The sequence below is a fragment of the Cryptomeria japonica genome, chromosome 10 (genome assembly GCF_030272615.1).
Source record: "Cryptomeria japonica chromosome 10, Sugi_1.0, whole genome shotgun sequence".
Lineage (NCBI taxonomy): Eukaryota > Viridiplantae > Streptophyta > Pinopsida > Cupressales > Cupressaceae > Cryptomeria > Cryptomeria japonica.
In genome coordinates, this window is record NC_081414.1 from 225,179,417 (window position 1) to 225,199,441 (window position 20,025).

Genomic DNA, 20,025 nt, shown 5'->3' on the forward strand with positions numbered 1-20,025 from the left:
AAAAACATCAATTATTAATAGGATTATTTTTTAAAATGAAAAATGAAAAAAAAAAGCTCATAGTATTATTAATAAAATATTAAAAAATGATTTTTTTTTCATAATATTAGCTATTAATAATTTATCATTAATAATGATCAAAATCATAAAAATAAAAAATAAGAAACAACATTAAAATCTTAAAAAATAGAAATTAGCAATAATACTGTGTTAGAGAAGATAAAAAGAATCTCAACTTTTTTGAAATACATGAAAAGGCTTTTTAAATAAGTTTTACTTCTTGTTGTCATATGCGTTGTGCGCTACATCAATAGGCTCGTAATCACCTTTGTTTTTGGTTCGACAGACTCTATTTTCAGATCGGGATTCTTTATGGCAATTTTATGTGAGATCGGCACATTCATATATTGAGGCAAACGATTTTTGGGAAGACCGGAGTTTGGCTGATAGGTCTGTATTTCCTGGCTATGGCCTAGGCATTTATGTAACCGGCATTTTAATAATTCCCCACCCGTGAGACAAATTCATTTCTTGGGTTCACGGTTTGGATCCTTTTACCATACACTGCCTGGTTTCTCCTCACACGATGACAGCTTTAAAGGTTTTGTTTGATTGCTGAGCCGGCGATTTCTTCATAGCCCGCATTGTTTGATGTGATTTCATACTACATTGTTTGGGGTCAATACTCCATCAATTTGATCTCGCCTGAAAGTTCTTTGTCAAATTTTTTTGCCAGAATTTTTAAACCTGAAAGCTGTTTACCGGCATGAGACAGGTATGGGTGAAAACCCCATGCAATATAGCCTATCGGCTAAATATCCCATCACTCACACACACACACACATTCTTAGAACATAAAAAATCCATTGATCATATGAAAGTAGACATGGAATTAGCAATGCTGGGTGTGTACAACTGAAAAGCTATCACCAAGGGCACCATAAATGGAACTCTTTGGTGGTATCAATTAAAAAATCTCATTATTATAGATATTAAATTCTTTTGGATTAAGTCTTCATAATCAGCCTTTCAAACTGTACTGCAACGTAGCATAAGGCTTTCACCGCTTCATCTTTAAAATATGCTAAGTACCAAATTACTCTCTGCAGACTACTTGAAGGAGAAATTTTGCTGAATTTCATCTCAAATCCTTGTTGACGTCAACAGTTAGGAAGACTTATTTTAGACAAGAGGACAAGGGAAGCTTAATCCATTTTAAAGTAAGAGTATTTCTTTCAAAGCATAATTACGTCCAACTGGAATGATTCATCCATTTTTTATATAAACATAATTTTGAATGACATGTATATTATGATTGATGCGAGCATCTCCATCTTAAGTTGCATCATGCTACGGTACAGATGCAGGAAAGAACCAATGGAGTTAAGACAGGGAAACCAGGAAAGACTACAACACCTTCATCAGTTAGCTCCCTCCCACCTATTCTAGATATTGAAGATTTCAAGGTAATCAGACATCATGTATAACATATCTTTGTCAGCTAGTGGAGAAATTTAAATTTTCCATTTTGCAATGAGAGTTATTTTGAGATGCATGGATCATGTTGTGAAACCATTATCTTGGGGGCTTGCCCTCAATTTTTGTTGGGATGATAAATATAGATGAGGTCTCTAACGAATTTTTGAGAAGTGGAACCTATATGTTATCGTGAATTGCCAGTCATGAGAGATGAGTTGTTGTGAACAACTTGAGTATTGATTAATAAACTGCACGGTTAATGCCAAGAAATGGAGATATGGTACCGGCGGATCATGGAAACCCTTCTTGTCTAAAAAGAACTCAAGTATTTTGCTACTTTGATGAATAATAGAAACATATGGTTGCTATTTTTATTCCTTTTTATTTTTGCAAGCAGGGTGTTTTCTCATTTGACGACTTATTTGGGAGCTTGGTGAATGAATTGCTGCCCTCATTTCAAGATGATGATACGGAATCTTCCGAGGGAAGAAACAGTGCAGGAGGCCAGGATGCCATATACAACGGGCATTCGCGTTTCCCTTCAGAAGCATCAAAAACAACTTTAGGAGCAGGTCCCCCAATATTCTCCGAGGCAGAGTCTCTATTATCTCTTTTCAAGGATTGTCGGCAGGAGTTGGCAGACCTCAGTCACCAGGTTGGTGTTTTAAAATTTTATGCTGTGCTACATGAGAGTTTGAGCATTTGTATTTGAGAAAATGTGAATCATAATAGTTTTTTGTGTCTTAAAGGTGGATGCAAGACTGGGCAATCTGAAGAAGGAAGTGGCTTTTCATGATTCCAAGCATCGAAAAACACTATCTGAGGTCAATATTTTTGCTTTTTTTGGTGAAATTATATTCTTTGGCCCTTCTGGACTTTTCACTATCAAAGATTCTTTCCATTTCCTGTTTTGGAAGCGTTTGCATGGTTATCATTACCAGGGATCTCTTCATTGTTATACTCGTTTATATTGAAATTATTTCTCCACAACTGTTATTATCTAGCATGAAACAGGTAAATTGATTGCTGTGGTAGATGTATTTGTTACATGAAATTCTTTTGCATATTATTACCAGGGGTCAATTCATTGTTATACTCATTTTAATTGAAATTATTTCTCTACAACTGTTATTATCTAGCATGAAATAGGTAAATTGATTGCTACGATATACATATTTGTTAAATGGAATGTATTATGAAATGCTTGTTATATGGTCATTTATTTCATTGTCAGAGATGTCTTAGAACATGAGATGGATACACACAAATGATTGGCTGGGAGCATCTCATCATAAGTAAAAAGTCACAAATTTTGAGCGAGTAACATAGTTTCACATTCTGTAGGTGTAGGATGAGTCAATCCTGTGTATTATGATATCATAGTGAAAAAAGACATCAGATCAGCTATATCTTCCAAATGGCCCCCAAAGATATTTTTGTGCTTTTGATTGGTTCTCTCTACAATATGGACCATCTAAGTGTCATTCCCCGCCTGAGACTAGGGCAAAATAAATAACAATCACATCCTTGATAGATAAAAATTCAGATGTCAAACTAATTGAAATTCCTAGGGCTGACCTTATAAAATGCCCTAGGCAACGAAATAACTAAATAGGGCCGACCTGGAATAGGTTGTTAGTGGCCACGTATGAATCATTTCTTGTTGGAGTGAGCTGACTGAGGATTAATTAAGAGAGGCCGACTACCTTGCTTTAAGCGCTCCCTTTGGAGACGGGATCAAAACAAATAAATATTATTATATTAATGCTGGCTGACCTAATCAAAGGGAGGTGACTGTTGGATAAAGGGGCATGTTGTGGGATATATAAAAAAGTCTTTTGGTGAACATTAGAACAAATAAATATTATTATATTAATGCTGGCTGACCTAATCAAAGGGAGGTGACTGAGGATTAATTAAGAGAGGCCGACTACCTTGCTTTAAGCGCTCCCTTTGGAGACGGGATCAAAACAAATAAATATTATTATATTAATGCTGGCTGACCTAATCAAAGGGAGGTGACTGTCAGATAAAGGGGCATGTTGTGGGATATATAAACAAGTCTTTTGGTGAACATTAGAACAACAATTCATGGAACATCATTCTAATTTCTGAGTTTAGAGCAGATATAAAGGAAGACAACAAAGAGGACCAGATCAGAACATATTCTGCTATAAGCAACCTACAGTCTGTTGGTGTTTGTTTTATCATCTACCAAACATTAGAATAGGATACCCGAAGGTATTCTATCCTTTCCTGAAAAATCACTACTGATTCCAAGGTCTATATGTGTGAACAAGCGACTTTAGTGAAATAGCTTCTTGGGTAGTGTATGCTGAAAATCTCAAGGGGGACTTACGTTAACAAATGTCTTTGAACTGTTGGACTTAGACAGATTTAGCAATTTTAGGCTCTTTCTTTTTTTGGATTTTCTGGGATCTGGACTTTCAAAAAGGGAAAAAGGGATAGGTTTTAGGAGGCTAATCTAATCCTACGAACTCCAGAGATGGTATCAATTGGGTGCTCTCGAGAAACCAAACCTTGCTTCGCCATACTAGGGACAACTACACAAAGCCGGTGCAATCGTCAATGGATTGTGCTTATGATTAAGATGTTGGGATGCACAGAGGATGGGCTCAGACTAACTTTGCACGGTGAAATGGAAATCATCCATTCACCAAAAGTATGAGCAGAGATACACCATCGATTGACACTTATCAAAATCCTTCATTCAAATTAACAACAATGAAAGAAAATCTAGATTAATTTTAACTAAGTGTTGAGGAAATTGAAACCATGCAAATCATTCAAACAGTAGGGATTACAAAGCCTTAAGAGAAAGCGCACATGTAATATATTATCTAGAAATGACCTTACGCAACAATACATCAAAAACCTCACACTCTCCAAATGAGAAGAGGTAGCCTTATATAGTTTTTCAAAAATAAATGAACGGCCGATATCAAACAGTGATCAAGGGCCAAGATTGAAAACTATAAACCCTAATTAGGGTTTTCCAAAACTAACTACCCTCAACCAATGAGAAAATTACATTTGGGACACTTGTCCTTCTTGTTAAATATGAACCATCAATGAAAATAGAAGGTTGTTGCATTGTGAAGTGTGCCCTTCTAGAAGCTTTTGGATAAGTCAAGTTCATCGAACCTGGACATGTTGACTTGGAACGATCTGATTGGTTGGAAGATGATGAGGCGCCACCTCAACGTGTTGGATGTCTTCCTTGAATTCTCCAATTTGTGTCAAGAAATTGTCTAAGTATGGAAATTTGATTCCTTCTTGTCACCATTTGATTCTGCTTGGGAGCTTGTCTTTTTATGTTGCGCGGGAGGAGGGTAAAAGCTCTAGACAACCCCTTGCAAATATGAAATGATGGGATCAAGGTACTCAGACATTTGTTGTGATCATGCCCCCTTTCTTGATGCCCTGAAATTTGGAGAAGAATTTCTCCATGCCTTCATCATAACAGAGGATACTGGAATTTTCTTTGTGAAACCTTTCCCATACTTAGCCAAATTTTGGCTATCTTCACGCTCGGATGAACCTTGCCCATGAACTTGTCCTCAATCCTCTGTTTGGCTTGAAACTCCAACTGCGATCTCCATGATGATCCCACTTCTATTTCCTCCCGCGACCTGTAAAACCAAAGGAAAATAAGTTAGAAATCTATCTTGGATTAAAGAAAATTGAGGCTGCGAATGGCTAAGTGTTTGTAGATTTCATTTCATTTTCATACTTAGCCACAAAAAATGGATTTTCATATGTAAATTCTTCAATTTTAAGGATAACTGTGATCACAATCCAACACCAAGTGTTATAACCCTCTTACTTAGTCAATAAAATGATTTTCCTTCACTAAGAACTCGAATAAATCCACTAAAATCATTTTCAGTAACTCTGAAAAACTCAGAAAATGCACAAATCTGCATCGTAAATTCAACTTCACCTTCGAATAGATAGAAGTTTCTCAGAAAAGTTAGAAAGAATTAACAATTCTCCCTTATACCAGCTGGCTTCACTCCAGAATCTGTGAATCTTTTTTCAAGAAGCTTGCTCAACTGCAAGTAATATCACAATTTTCTCCAAATGAACTCCAATCTGCAAACACTTCTTTATGTTCTCGTTAGCTAAAGAATTTCGAACTTCTTGGTGTAAGAATGAAGTTACAAATGATGCATTTGTAATGAAGTTGAATTCCTAATTAGAAACATGCAAAAATCTTCCAACTCACGTTTCTAAATCTAACTCAAATCTTGGGAAAGTGTTGTCATCTTCTTTAGTTCGAAAATCCTTTACTTGTGCAAGTTTCCAAATTGTTTTTAGTCTGTTAACTCGAACTAGGCTCATAAAATAGTATCTTCCAAAAAGTTTCTAATTTGGGACTTGTTGATGTGTCTTTTGTACACGACCAAACACATAATAAAATACCTAAAGGTACCTTATCCTCTCTTGAACAAAGTTTCCGACTGCTGAAGATCTCGCTGAAGGATCAGTCGGAGTAACTCCAAGGTTCTGATATGTAGGTTCTCTACCTGTGGATAAGCTCTTTGCGATACGATGTGATTTTGCTGGAATCACAAGGGGACTTACTTTCGACGACCTGAACGTCTAATTTGCTGGAATCACAAGTCCTATTTACTAACTGGAAGATAAAGAAATGGCAAAAGATACAAGGTTAAGGAAGTCTACTCTAAGACCTAGAATGCGAGAAGATGGATGAATGACTAGGTGGAATCCTACCGGGCTGGGTCTCACCATCAGGTTGAACAATTCAACACCAACTCAGTGTGATCTTCTAAGGGATGTTTCAAATATGTCCAAATCGTACACCATCAGATACTGATCACCATTCAAGATAATGCGTGAACAACAGAGGTGTTATGACTCGGGATTAAGCTCGTTCTATGCCAGTTGACCACGCAAGGCGCTCTTACAGTCAGCAAAAGGGCTAGTGGTTTGGACTAGGTGGATTCCATGCGAGTGCATTCAATAACTTCTTTCATTCAATTTAATTATCTATCATCTAAAATGAAGATTCAACAAGAGACCATGCATATTGCAAAGAAACAACACACTTCACCATAACTTCAATGAAAATGGAGTTTATTTACAATCAATGGCAACAATTTCTTGCCTTGTCCTCCTAATCTACTCTAATTGCTATTCTATTAGTTGACTATTTACTATTTCTAACTATTCACCGACCATTAACCTCGACAAATGAGGAGCCAGGGCTTTATATAGAGAGCCCTTTACAAATTGGTGGCTCTGATTGACTTAGAACCAATGGCTAGGATTGCAAGATAGAAACCCTAATTAGGGTTTGTTACAACAAACTTCCTTAGCCAATTAGAAAATTACATTCCAAGGGTGAGGACCAATAGGAAGCAGTGGTAGGTACATTGAAGTTTGTGCCGCCTCCGATAAATTAGGTACATTGAATCTGGTCATGCTGAGGTGGACCAATCCGACTGGAGGAATGATGACTGGGATGCTGCCTTGTCTAATGCTTGTGACTTGGTTGATCCTCTTCTGTCTTTTGACATGATAAATGATGTACTTTCTTTGCTTGACCAGGCTTCCTTATTGTCAAGTCTTTCTTCTCCGGTAGCATACCTTGCCTTGAAGTGCTGGTAAAGCCTTTCTTTGTCATCTTGTGGTAGAATGAGGTCTTGAGGCTAACTTGAACTCCTTGAACACCCCTAGTCTTCCAATGCTTCAAAGCACCTTGAGTCCTCCCTTTCTACATGTGGAACGTCCTTGATGATGATGGACTGGAAGAGGTCGTCCTTGTCCTGGCTTGGTCTCCTCCCATCTGCAAAATAAACCAAAAGATGATTAAGGATACATAATAAATTCATTTAACATAGCATTTTCTACCTTAAATCATCAATAAGAGTTATCAAAATGAAGCTCTCTTGAAATCCTTCCCAGGGACAGGCCCTATAAGAATTTCGCTCCGAACCCTTTGGAAGGGTCAAGAGCGAAATTTGTGTTCCTAGCCAATTTAGACCTCATTTCCTCATTTCATAATCTTAGGCCTAGCCTTCAAACCTCTTCGAAATGTCTTCCAAGGCAAGCATACACTAATCTTCTCTCCACCAAGGCTTGGAAATCCATCTCCTGACCTTCATCATGAGCAAATTAGGTGAAATTGAGAATTTCACTTTGGACCCTTTGGAAGGGTCAGGAGCGAAATTCATTCTTTAGCTCAACATCCTTACCTCTTGGACTCATAACCTATTCAAACACATGCCTATGGCCATCTTTAAGTCCAATTCACCTTCCTGGCCTAACACAAACTTGAAGGAAAAATGGCATTTTGAGAATTTCGCTCTGGACCCTTTGGAAGGGTTGGGATCGAAATTCAAGTTTTTCACTTAATATTTCATTTCCTTCACTCCAATCTATCTTGTAAGGCTAAATAACATCATTCCATCCTCAACCATGCCCTAAGAATCAAAGTCTTGGTCTCATACAAGGGAAAAAATGGTTGATTTGAAGAATTTCGCTCTGGACCCTTTGGAAGGGTCAGGAGCGAAATTCATTTCTTGCTTGTTTTCCCTCACTCAACTCCATTCCTCTCACTTTGCTTCTCACCTTTGGATCTACCTCTCAACTTGCTTGACAACATTTACCTGGCCTCAAAAAATGGCTAAAAGGAGAATTTCGCTAAAAAAACATGGCCAGGGACAGGACCTATAAGGGATTTCTCCTTGGACCCTTTGGAAGGGTCAAGAGCGAAATAATCTTGGCCATTGGTGGTCAAAAATCATTCAAAGACAATCCTAAGGGCTTCCCTCACCTTGGTCTAGTCCTGACTTAGCACAAAATTTGAAGGATAAGATGGATTTTAGGGTTTTCGCTCTGGACCCTTTGGAAGGGTCAGGAGCGAAAATTTGTTTTGAGCTTATTTCTCCATCTTCTCAACCTCAATCAACTTCAAAAGGCAAGGACACACTTCTTCACACTCATCCAAGCCATAAAAACCAAAATTTTGACTTGACCTGCAAGGAAAATAGGTAATTTTAGGAATTTCGCTCTGGACCCTTTGGAAGGGTTAGGAGTGAAATCCTTGGTTTCGCTCAATTCCTTCAAATTCATGGATTACTAGCAACTCAAAGGCATTCCTAGGGGTATCTCCAATCTCAATTCATCTTGGTCTACAGTAGCCTTGGCATAAAATTGGGAAAAAAAAAGGTGGTTTAGTGAAATTTCGCCCTGGACCCTTTGGAAGGGTCAGGAGCGAATTTCCTTTTCTAGGACAAAATCTCCACCTTTCATTGCTTTCAAACATTGCCAAAGGCAAGAACATGTCCATCTTCCTTCGAACATGCCTTGGATACTAAAAATTTGATCAAACAAGGAAGAAAATGAGGTCCAAGTAGATTTTCGCTCTGGACCCTTTGGAAGGGTCAGGAGCGAAAATCACGTTCTAGGCTTGATTCTTCATTCTTGGAGGCAACAATCCATTCAAGGGCAATCCTAGGGGCATCCCCCAACTTCTCCCACCTTGGTCTAGGGTTAGCTTGGTATAAAAATGAAAGGAAAAGGTGGATTTTAGGAATTTCACTCTGGACCATTTTGAAGGGTCAGGAGCGAAATTCACCTTCTTGAGTCTTATTTCATCATTTTTCCACTTCAATTTACCTCAAAGGTCAAGGAAACATTACTTCACACCCATCCAAGCCATAAAAACCAAAGACTTGACTTGCTTTGAAGGGAAAATAGGTGATTTTAAGAATTTCGCTCTGGACCCTTTGGAAGGGTTAGGAGCGAAATTCTAGTTTTAGCTCAATTCCTTCACATTTGGTGATCATAAGCAACTCAAAACCATGCCTACGGACCTCTTCAATCTTGATCCACACTTGTCTAGACACAAAATTGAGAGGAAAAGATAGATTTTAAGAATTTTGTTCTAGACCCTTTGGAAGGGTTAGGAGCGAAATTCTAGTTTTAAGCCAAAATCCTTCACTTCTTCACATTTTATCACTTCAAAAGGCAAAGACATGTCATTTCCTTTCCAAATACGCCCAAGGAACAAGGTTGGTAGTCTAAACAAGGAAGCAAATGAGGCTTATGAAGAATTTCGCTCTGGACCCTTTGGAAGGGTCAGGAGTGAAATTCACAATTTTGGACAAGATCCTCACTTTTCAACACTTCCAATCACTTCCTAAAGCAAGAACATATCAACCTACCCCCACCATGCCCAAAGAACAAGACTTTCGGTGCAAACAAGGAAAAAAAAAAGGTGTCTTCTAAGAATTTCGCTCTGGACCCTTTGGAAGGGTCAGGAGCGAAATTCATATTCTTGATTGATTTCTCACCTCTTTCATCCAATCCATCTTCAAAATTGATCAAACTCACCCTCCTCTCGCCATATTCATGTCCACTTGCCATCCACTTGGCTCAAAAATCTTCATTTTCAATGCCTTAGGCCAAAATTGAGGGTCAAATGAGGATTTCGCTCTGGACCCTTTGGAAGGGTCAGGAGCGAAATTCTCATTTTGAGCTAATTTCTTACTTCCTTTCTCCTTTTCATGTCTTGGACACACTTTGTTAGGCTTCCTTCCATCATGACCATGCAAATTTGCTCTTTAAGTTGACACATAGCTCAAGATTTTGTGAAAAATAGGGTTTTATATGAATTTCGCTCTGGACCCTTTGGAAGGGTCAGGAGCGAAATTCCTATTTGGGCTCAAATCCTGACTTCATTTTCACATTTCTTCACTCCAAATAAGTGTTTTGCTTTCACAAATGCCTGGGAATGAGCTAGTTCATGGCTTTGGGCAATGTAGAGTGTCTTATAGAGGATTTCGCTCTGGACCCTTTGGAAGGGTCAGGAGCGAAATTCCTATTCTAGGCTCAATTCACCTTCAAACTGACTTGACTTTGTCTTAGACTTGATCCTAGATCCATTTCCTTCCATATCCTTGCAAATTTGCTCAACCATTCAATGACTTAGGTGAAGAATTTAGATCCTTTGTGAAATTTTGCTCTGGACCCTTTGGAAGGGTCAGGAGCGAAATTGAAATTCACTTTGGACCCTTTGGAAGGGTCAGGAGCGAAATTTGACATTTTAGCCTCTTTGTCAGGATTCATTTATGGAATATAACATTTAAGTATAAATCTTTCTTATACTTCTTATACTTTAAGTTATATTCCATATATACTGTCAGGATGTTTGAGAGTGGTTTCGGACCTCCAGGAGTTATAATGCAAAATCTAGTTTTTGGAGGATTCTTCAATTTTCCAGACTTAGTCAAATTTCAGGATCAGGATGACATTCCAGACATCGCCAAATTTCAGGACATTTGAAGATCAGGATGACATTCTAGAATTCATCACTCACCAATTTGACTTAACTCAAACCTTCAAGGATGATATTCACTCACCAAGCAAGACACAATTAGCAACAAGAGCAAAACCAGGCCCTAAGGGAAGACTTTCAAAGAAACCCGAACCCGGAGCATCCACTGACTCACCTTTAGCTAAAACAGAGACTGCTATCTTAGTGATCCCTCTGGCAATGCTCAGAATGCAAAGGCTAACAGACAAAACCCTAAAAGACCTAGAAACAAACCCCAGAAAGCAAAAAAGGTAGGGGTCCCCATTTGCAATGGGGTGATGTGTGAATACGTCACAACATCTAGCGCCACCTTGAATAAATGCTCTTGAACATTTCAGAGATAAAGACTCAATTGACACTTAGAACCTTTGGAAAATTCAACCCAACTTATCAAGAGACTAGAAAATGCACTCAAAGTGGAAGGAAAATCCTTAACCAGATCCAAACACTTAGTCTTTGATTACCCAAGTGTGTGCAAGTGTATTCATTCCTCTCGACAAGACAACTATGACTTTCAGGTTCCCCTGTGATTGGCTACATAATATATCTAAACTTCATAAGCAACTTGGATGGAGCCTCGTTGCCAGTCAGACGTCTATAGTCCTGACGAGTTTATTGTTGCAATCGCATGAACATTGCTCCATTGCCAGCCGAGCGTCCATAGCCCCGATGGAGTTACTCGTATATTCCCTTTAGCCAATTTTGATATTTCATTTCATTTCATTTTTTCTTAATTTTTCTCTTTTATTTTCTCATTTTTTTCTTTTTTGATATTGCTTTTTCTTTTCGTCAATTCCTTTGGCTTGTAAGCAGTGAAGCTTACTAGGGTTTGAGGATTGCGGTGGCGCTGAAGTCAGATTTTAGATTTTTCACTAATCACAGCTTTGCCTGAAAACCATAATAACTCGGAGCCTATTAATGTGTAAAGATATAGTAATCGACAGATGTCAGCATCAAAATACAGAAAATGATTCCCTTCCAAGTCAAGCACAAGTCTTGATTAGATGATAAAGCTGAAGAAGAACAACCTCGGAGTTGAAGCACTTTATGAATAGATATCTAAGAAATGAGTCTAACATAAGATCCAGGATATTGCCAGTGTGTGAGCAACAACACAAGTGCCTTTCTCACAAATGAATGCTCCTACTCAAGACACCTAAACTAAAGCAAACGACCGACAGATTGACCCAAGGCAAACTAAGCTAAAGCGCACACCAAAAGCCAACGAAAGAGAGCAAAACAACCAAACAACCTGAGCCACTAAAGATCATGCATCAAATGACTCCAGGCAAATTAAGAACAAGGCTCAAAAGACCTCTAATCTAAAACACATGAAAGGAAAACCTACTCTAAAACTATATACAAGACTCCTAGACTCGACATGACTCAAAGAAGCGAAATATGTACATGACTTTACATGATTTCTCAGGTTGTGCAACAAGAACATGGCGAAAGTGATGGTTCTCAGTTGGGCAAATTCATCCTTAAACACAGAAAAGCAAGCTCTCACCATGCATCTCTCATATTCAGGCAAGTTTTCACTTAAAATGATCAACTGAGGTAATTCGTTAGGACCATGATTAATCCAAATGCAAGTTGTTTTCCCAAAATCCCCATAATCAAAATCATAATAACTTTCAAGGCTAGGATTAAGGAAAGAGATAACCTGGCATATTTCAGGCTTAGATGGAACTGTATTGTCGGAGGCGAGATCACCAGCTGCTTTAGGAGTTTGCCATTGATGATGAACTATTCCACGAGCATCCACAACATGTTGATCTTTACATACAAGTTCTTCTTTGAATAAGCTTAGCGCCCCTTCGAATAGCTCAACATTCTCTGTCTTCATTGAGACATCTTGCATAAACCAAGCATCTTCATGAAATCCTGTTAGCATATCTTCAAAAATGAGTCTCCTTGATGGATTGAGCTTCAAACATATCCCCTAGTTGATCAAATATAATCTCTGGTGGCCTTTCTCCTTCCTGCATAGTCTCGGGAGGTCAGAGTTGATGATGAACCACCTCACTCACCATAACTTGTTTGTCTTGAGAAAATTTTGACCGTGATTCCATTTTTACTTGTTCCATGAGATTTTTTAATGTTTCCTCAAATAGCATGATGGTGATGAAATCTTTAAGCGCCCCTTGGAATTGTTCTTCATGCCTGGGCTCACTTATGATGATCTGTAATTCTTCATTCAATATGTCAACTTGATTGTCCTCTTTAAGAATGCCATTTTAAACCTCTTGCAATTCACTCTCAAGGATCTCCTTTTGTAGCATAAATGAGAATTGTTCAAGGAATGAGTCCTTTTCTTTTTGGATTGCTTGTTCAACTCCTGGATCTTCCTTTATCACTGTTTGAGTATTCTCAACTGATTCTTCAACTTTTGTTTCATGGTATTCCTTTTCAGGTGCGGACTTTTTCCACTCCACAAGGCATGGCGGAGTTTAGGAAGGCTCCCACATGGCAAACTTTGATGGCTACCATCTTCTTTATCAAACTTGGGCGGACTTTGTTTTTTTTAACACCTCCAACATGGCATCTTGGGTGGAGTTTAGGAAGGACACCAAGGAGGGCGGAGTTTTGAGCTCCCTCTTCTTGGCCTCTTTAACATACATGGCAGACTTTGCTTGGGCTTCAACTTCATGGGGCGGAGTTTGGGAAGACCTCTACCAAGCATGGCGGAGTTTTGGGACACCTCTACATGGTGGACTTTGATCATTCCCCATGATAGGGCGGACTTCTATGACATCTCCACTATAGGGCGGACTTTTGAGACATGGTTACCAAGGGCGGAGTTTGAAGGCTTCTCCTTGGGCGGACTTTGATGCATATCCTAGTCAAGGCGGACTTTTGGACTTACTACCCAAGGCGGAGTTTAGGAACATCTCTACATGGCAGCCTTTGAGGGGTCTTCAACGTTGCATCTATTTCCTTGGGCGGAGTTTAGGAAGGTCATCAAGGAGGGCGGAGTTTTGGAGACACGACTACCAAGGCGGAGTTTTAGACTAGCTCCTCAAGGCGGACTTTAGGCATCTCTCAACATAGGGCGGAGTGTAGAGCTCTCTCTTCAAGGCGGACTTTTTGAAGGCTCTCAAGAGGGCGGACTATATATGAAATATAACATTTAAGTATAGGAAAGAGAAAAGACATATTACTTTAAGTTATATTTCATATATATTGTCAGGATGTTTGAGAGTGGTTTCGGACCTCCAGGAGTTATAATACAAAATCTAGTTTTTGGAGGATTCTTAAATTTTCCAGACTTAGTCAAATTTCAGGATCAGGATGACATTCCAGACTTAGACAAATTTCAGGACATTTGAGGATCAGGATGACATTCCAGACTTAGATGATTTTTTCGAGCTGATTACCCTTTGAATGCGCCATGACCCCCTAAAATATAGGAACTTAGCTTTTTGGGTCAAAACTTGAAAATTTTCGATCACGATCGGAGTAGGCCAGTGCCACCAGTGCAAACCCTAGATTCCCATTCTGAAAAAGCAAAAAGCAGACATCCCTAAAAAATAGGGAAAACTTTCTAAAAATAGCCATACCCTGGATTGGGCTAAAAATGCCAAAAACGAAACTTCCTAAAAAATAGGAAAAAGCAAAAAGGCAAACTTTTTAAAAATAGAAAGTTGTCCAAATTCGTTCAAATCAATTGTGATCTTCGTCCTTTGGCCTTTCTAGGCACTTTGACGGTATCCAGACTCTGTTATCACTTAGCTTGCAAAAACTGACTTTCAATCTCTAGGACTCGAACTGTTCAAAACTGAGCAAAGCTTGGCAAAATTGAAGCGGAAGGCCACGAGCACTAACGAAAACCCTAGGAAGCAGGAAAAGAGAGGGTCCCCATTTGTAATGGGGCGATGTGTGAAAAAGGTCACAACATAGTCCAACTCAGCTATTAACTTAAAAAGACATGTCTTTATGAAGGAGGGTAACCATTGCAAAGGATGTGACCCCACACCCTTCTTGAAGGCTATATAGGGTAGAATTATCATTAGGAATAAGGCTATATAGGGCAGAATTATCATTAGGAATAAGGCAATCAAGCAAGCAGCAGGACCGAGCATTGAAGAAGATCAGAATTCATATAAAGGTGAGTAGGTCAGATTCAGATCTGTGCTACTCTAATTCCCTGTTGTATGCAGCGAATAATTGTTCTAACATATATGTGTGTGTGTGTGTGTGCACGCATGCACATGAAACCTTATGCTCTAAGATAATACATACATCTACATATTTAGCATTATGAATATTGGACATAGCAATTATGTGATTTCTAACCTGCAACAATTAATCATAGTAAGGCGAGGAAGGGAATGCAAGGAGGGGGGACGCCTGTGGATACCTCACTAGGCACACCACCTCATTTGGATGGTAGAAAGGCCACATGAGGCCAAGGGGGACAGAGTTTCCGCTCTTGGGCCTAGGGTAAACGGTCATTTTAGGGTACCCTATTGTAGTTCCTCTACAACCCTTCACTGACTGGTTGTTGGGATGAACTCAAGGGATATTCAATCATAAGAGGGTAATGAAGGTTAGCATGATGAGAGGGAACGACTATGGAAACCCCACTAGGTGCACCATCTCATATGGTAAAGGTGTTCAAATGACTTGTGATAATTAGAGTAGTGCGTCGGAAGGCAGATTATGAACTAGACTCCATGATCATTCCACTATTGCTTGAGGACAAGCAATTTTGAGAAGGGCAGACTGTCATGCCATGATTAAGACTAGGGCAAAATAAATAACAATCACAGCCTTAATAGATGGACCCTATAAAATACCCTAGGCAATGAAATAACTAAATAGGGCCGACTTGGAATAGGTTGTTTTTGGCCACATATAAATCGTTTCTTGTTGGAGTGAGCCAATTGAGGATTAATTAAGAGAGGCCGACTTCCTCACTTTAAGCAATCCCTTTGGAGATGGGTTAAAAAAATAAATAATTATTATATTAATGCTGGCCAACCTAATCAAAGGGAGGTGACTGTTGGATAAAGGGGTACGTTGAGGGATATATAAACAAGTCTTTTGGTGAACATTAGAACAACAATTCATGGAACACCATTCTAATTTCTGAGTCTAGAGCGGATATAAAGGAAGACAACGAAGAGGACTAGATTAGAACATATTCTGCTACAAGCAACCTACAATCCAACTCAGCTATTAACTTAAAATAACACGTCTTTATGGAGGGTAACCATTGCAAAGGATGTGACCCCATGCCCTTCTTGAAGGTTAAATATGGCAGAATATCATTAGGAATAAGACAATCAAGCAAGCAGCAAGAGCATCGAAGAAGATCAGAATTCATACAAAGGTGAACAGATCAGATTCCAATCGTGCTACTCTATTTCCTTGTCGTATGCAGCAAATAATTGTTCTAACATGTGTGTATGTATATGTGTGTGTGTGTATACACAGAGACACACTCACATTTGGAAAAATCGCCAAAAACAAAAACTCGCTAAGGCCCGAAAACAAAACTCGGCGAAAACTCGACAAAAAACTCTGCAACATAAAAAATTGCTTAAATTTAACTAGAAATGCACTTTTTTTTTTTTTGAAATTCAATGAGGAGTGCATCCAATGAGTCAATAAATGAGTACACAAAAGAAACAAGCTAAATCTAGATATTTATGATTGATTTAGATGCAAATTGGGTACAAAATGGCATCCTCTTGTGGAATGCTGATGGTTGATAGACTAAAACAAAACGAAATAGCAAATTTGTTTTCAAAACTAAAAGTAAATATTACACCAAAACATTTTACATCTTCCTCTTCCCAGCTCTATTGAAAACTGGGGGAGAGATAGAACTAGAGGGTCTAGTCCTAGGAGTCCGATGTGGTCCCTCCACCTTGCCAAAATGAGGTTTAGGGTAGCACCCCTCGTGGGGGTCTAAAGGTGAGAGAGTGAGGGGTAGAGAGATAGGTCTAGATCTTTGGGGGAGAGAGGAGAAAGTGAGAGAGTGGTAGAGAGAGGGGATAGAGGAAGAGTGATAGGGAGACATACAAGTCTAAAATTCGGGGCAGATGAAGTGAGTGAGATAGAGAGAGAGCGAGAGAATGCTGAGGAACCTACTAATTACTGAAAATTTGACTGTCTGAAACTTTAAAAGATCTTCTAAAACCTAGAATTTGCATTATAACTTCTAGAGATCTGAAACCACTCTCAAACATCCTGCCAATACATACATGAAATATAAGTTTAATAAAGGAAAATACATATTGAAATGTGACTTATACTTAAATGTTATATTTCATGTATATATTCTAATGAAGAGAATGACACTAGAAAAATAAATTTAGATAATTTTTCAACATGTTTGGGCCTCTTATTTTTATGCAGCCGAGTTTTTGACAGAGACTCAACGAGTTTTTCCCAAAAACTCTGCGAGTAAAAGGTGTATATATATATATGGCCGTGTGTGCATGAACCTCTATACTTCGAGATAATATATGCATCTACATATTTAGCATTATGAATATAGGACAATAACAATTATGTGATTTCCAATCTGTAACAATTAATCATAGTAGGGTGAGGAAGGGAATGCAAGAAGGGGGAACGATTGGGATCCCTCACTAGGTACACCATCTCATTTGGATGACAGAAAGGCCACATGAGGCCAAAGGGGACATAGTTTCCACTCTCGGGCCTAGGCTAGAGGGTCATTTTAGGGCACCCTATTGCAATTCCTCTACAACCCCGATATTGACTGGTGGTTGGGATGAATTCAAGTGATCTTCAATCATAAGAGGGTAAGGAAGGTTGGGATGATGAGGAGGAACAATTATGGAGACCCCACTAGGTACACCACCTCATATGAGATGGCGGAAAGTTGCATGATGTCAAGAGGAATATGAGACCCGCTCTTGGGCCTAGGGTAGGGGATCAATTTAGGGCACCCTATCATGTCTCCTTGCCTTATACTGTTATGGTTGAACTCTACATGGTAGACTAGATTTATATATTTATGGATGTATGTTCTAATCCGAACAATGGATCTATCTTATGGATTATATCTTCAATATTTGGCTAACATGATTGCAGGTATTCAATGTAGATTTTTATCTTATCCTCGGGTGAGAAATATGCCTTTAACTATATTATGTTCCTTGTTTTATTGGATCTGTGAATTTAGGGTAAAATATAAGGTGATCCTGAAAAGGGACATTACAAGTGGCATCAAAGCATCGTTCCTATCAGCCTGCATGGTATAGATGAATCAATGAATACATTCTAGTCAATAAGAAGGATCTAACAATAATGCATTCAAGTGTATGCTTTGTGTCTACATATATTCATGTGTATGCTCCGTGTTTGGCATGTCTACTCCATGAATATCTATGATTACTATAAACGTATTCCTATCATCATGAGGTTTCTGGTTGATCTATAATTTGAGAATAACAAGAAAAGATATGAATTTATTTAGAAAAGAACATTGCATTTAAGGTCATAGATGTGTGTCATGCTTCTAATCCTCATCTTAATATATGGCAAGTTCTTGTGTTAATGCAAAGAGGTATCCAATATACATTGGGTCCACCTAAATCAATCCTTTACATTTTCAAGTGATGGCAAAAGAAAGATGAGAGAAAACTTGACTTAAAATTTCAAGACCTTGGTTAAGTTGTTTGAATTAGCAACTTATGATAGTCAAAGTGGCATGGAGAAAGGCATATTATGATTTGGCTCCATAATTATTCCACTACTGCTTGAGGACAAGCAATTTTGGAAACAGCATATCATCATGCCTTGCTTGAGACTAGGGCAAAACAAATAACAATTGCAGCCTTAATAGATAAAATTCAGAGGTAAAGCTAATTGAAATTCCTAGGGCCAACCTTACAAAATACCTTAGGCAACGAAATAACTAAATAGGGCTGACCTAGAATAGGTTGTTAGTGGCCACATATGAATCATTTCTTATTGGAGTGAGCTGATTGAGGATGAATTAAGATAGGTTGACTTCCTTGCTTTAAGTGCTCCCTTTGGAGATGAGATCAAAACAGACAAATAATTATTATATTAATGCTAGCTGACCTAATCAAAGGGAGGTGACCAATGTGTTGATGTGTTTTTTAGCACAGTCAAACATAGAATAAAATCCAAGGTATCTTATCCTCTCTTGAATAAAGTCTCTCAAATGCTATTCGCGATCAAATGAGACAACTCCAAGGTTTCTACTGTCAAGTCTTGACTCGTGGATAAGCTCAATGGTTGATGTGATTGCTAGTAATCCAAGGGGACTTATGTTGAATACTTGAATGCTTGAATTGCTGGAACTTAGATTCTAGCTACTTGCTTGGAAAATAAAATAGCAAAAGGATGGCGTTTAGGAAGAGTATGCTACTCCTAAGAATGCAAGAGACAGTGAACGATTGGATGAAATTCAACTAAGCTCTGCTTCGCCATCAATGAACAACTCCACAAAGCTAGTGTGATCTCCTAAGGTAGGCACGTGATGTTCTAATCACTATCAACAACAAAGATACCATCAAGGCAATTCATATAAAAGTGTGAATAGCAATTGAAGTTAAGCTCATTTAAAGATTCCAGTTGACCACACAAGGCAAACTTACAATCAGCAAATTGCTAGTGGTATGCACAAAGTTTTTCCATTCATCAAAACAACATGAAAATGAATTGAGAAGTAGAGACCATGCAACTTGTTGAAATAACACATTAAATTCACCATAGCTTCAATGAAATCATATGTCCTTGACAACAAAGTCTTGGCAACAATCTTCGTTTTCTCCTAATCTAACTTCTACTATTCTATTCTTCTTACTCTTGAACTATTCTAACATTAACCTGCTATTAACTATTAACCCTTTACAAATGAGAAGTTTGAGCCTTTTATAATGCTCTCTTTACAATGAATGGCTCAGGATTGATTTTAGATCAATGACCAAGATTTACAATGAAACCCTAATTAGGGTTTGTTACAACAAACTTTATTCTGGCCAATGAAATAATTGCAATATTTGGACACGTTTCCTTGAATATTTGACCAATAGATAGTGAGGGTAGGTACATTGGAGTTTGTGCCCCAATGGGTGAGTCAAGTGCATTGCATCTAGACATGTTGATGTGGAACCCCTTGATTGGTGGAATGGTGACTAGGATGCCATCTCAACTTGCACTTGTAG

General features: G+C 38.5%; 1 protein-coding gene across 3 annotated transcripts in view; it reads left to right on the forward strand.

Annotated features, from left to right (window-relative positions):
* Positions 1-285: 285 nt before the first annotated feature.
* LOC131034874 (exocyst complex component SEC10b) overlaps positions 286-20,025 on the forward strand; it is a 147,387-nt gene continuing 127,647 nt past the window's right edge. Inside the window, exons 1-6 of one of the 3 annotated variants that reach the window (XM_057966476.2) lie at positions 457-601; positions 737-775; positions 1,110-1,220; positions 1,362-1,466; positions 1,877-2,134; positions 2,229-2,303. In XM_057966476.2, coding sequence (XP_057822459.2) covers positions 1,362-1,466; positions 1,877-2,134; positions 2,229-2,303 — 438 coding nt within the window. In that variant the 5' untranslated portion in view covers positions 457-601; positions 737-775; positions 1,110-1,220. The other 2 variants (XM_057966474.2, XM_057966475.2) reach the window with 2 other exon arrangements.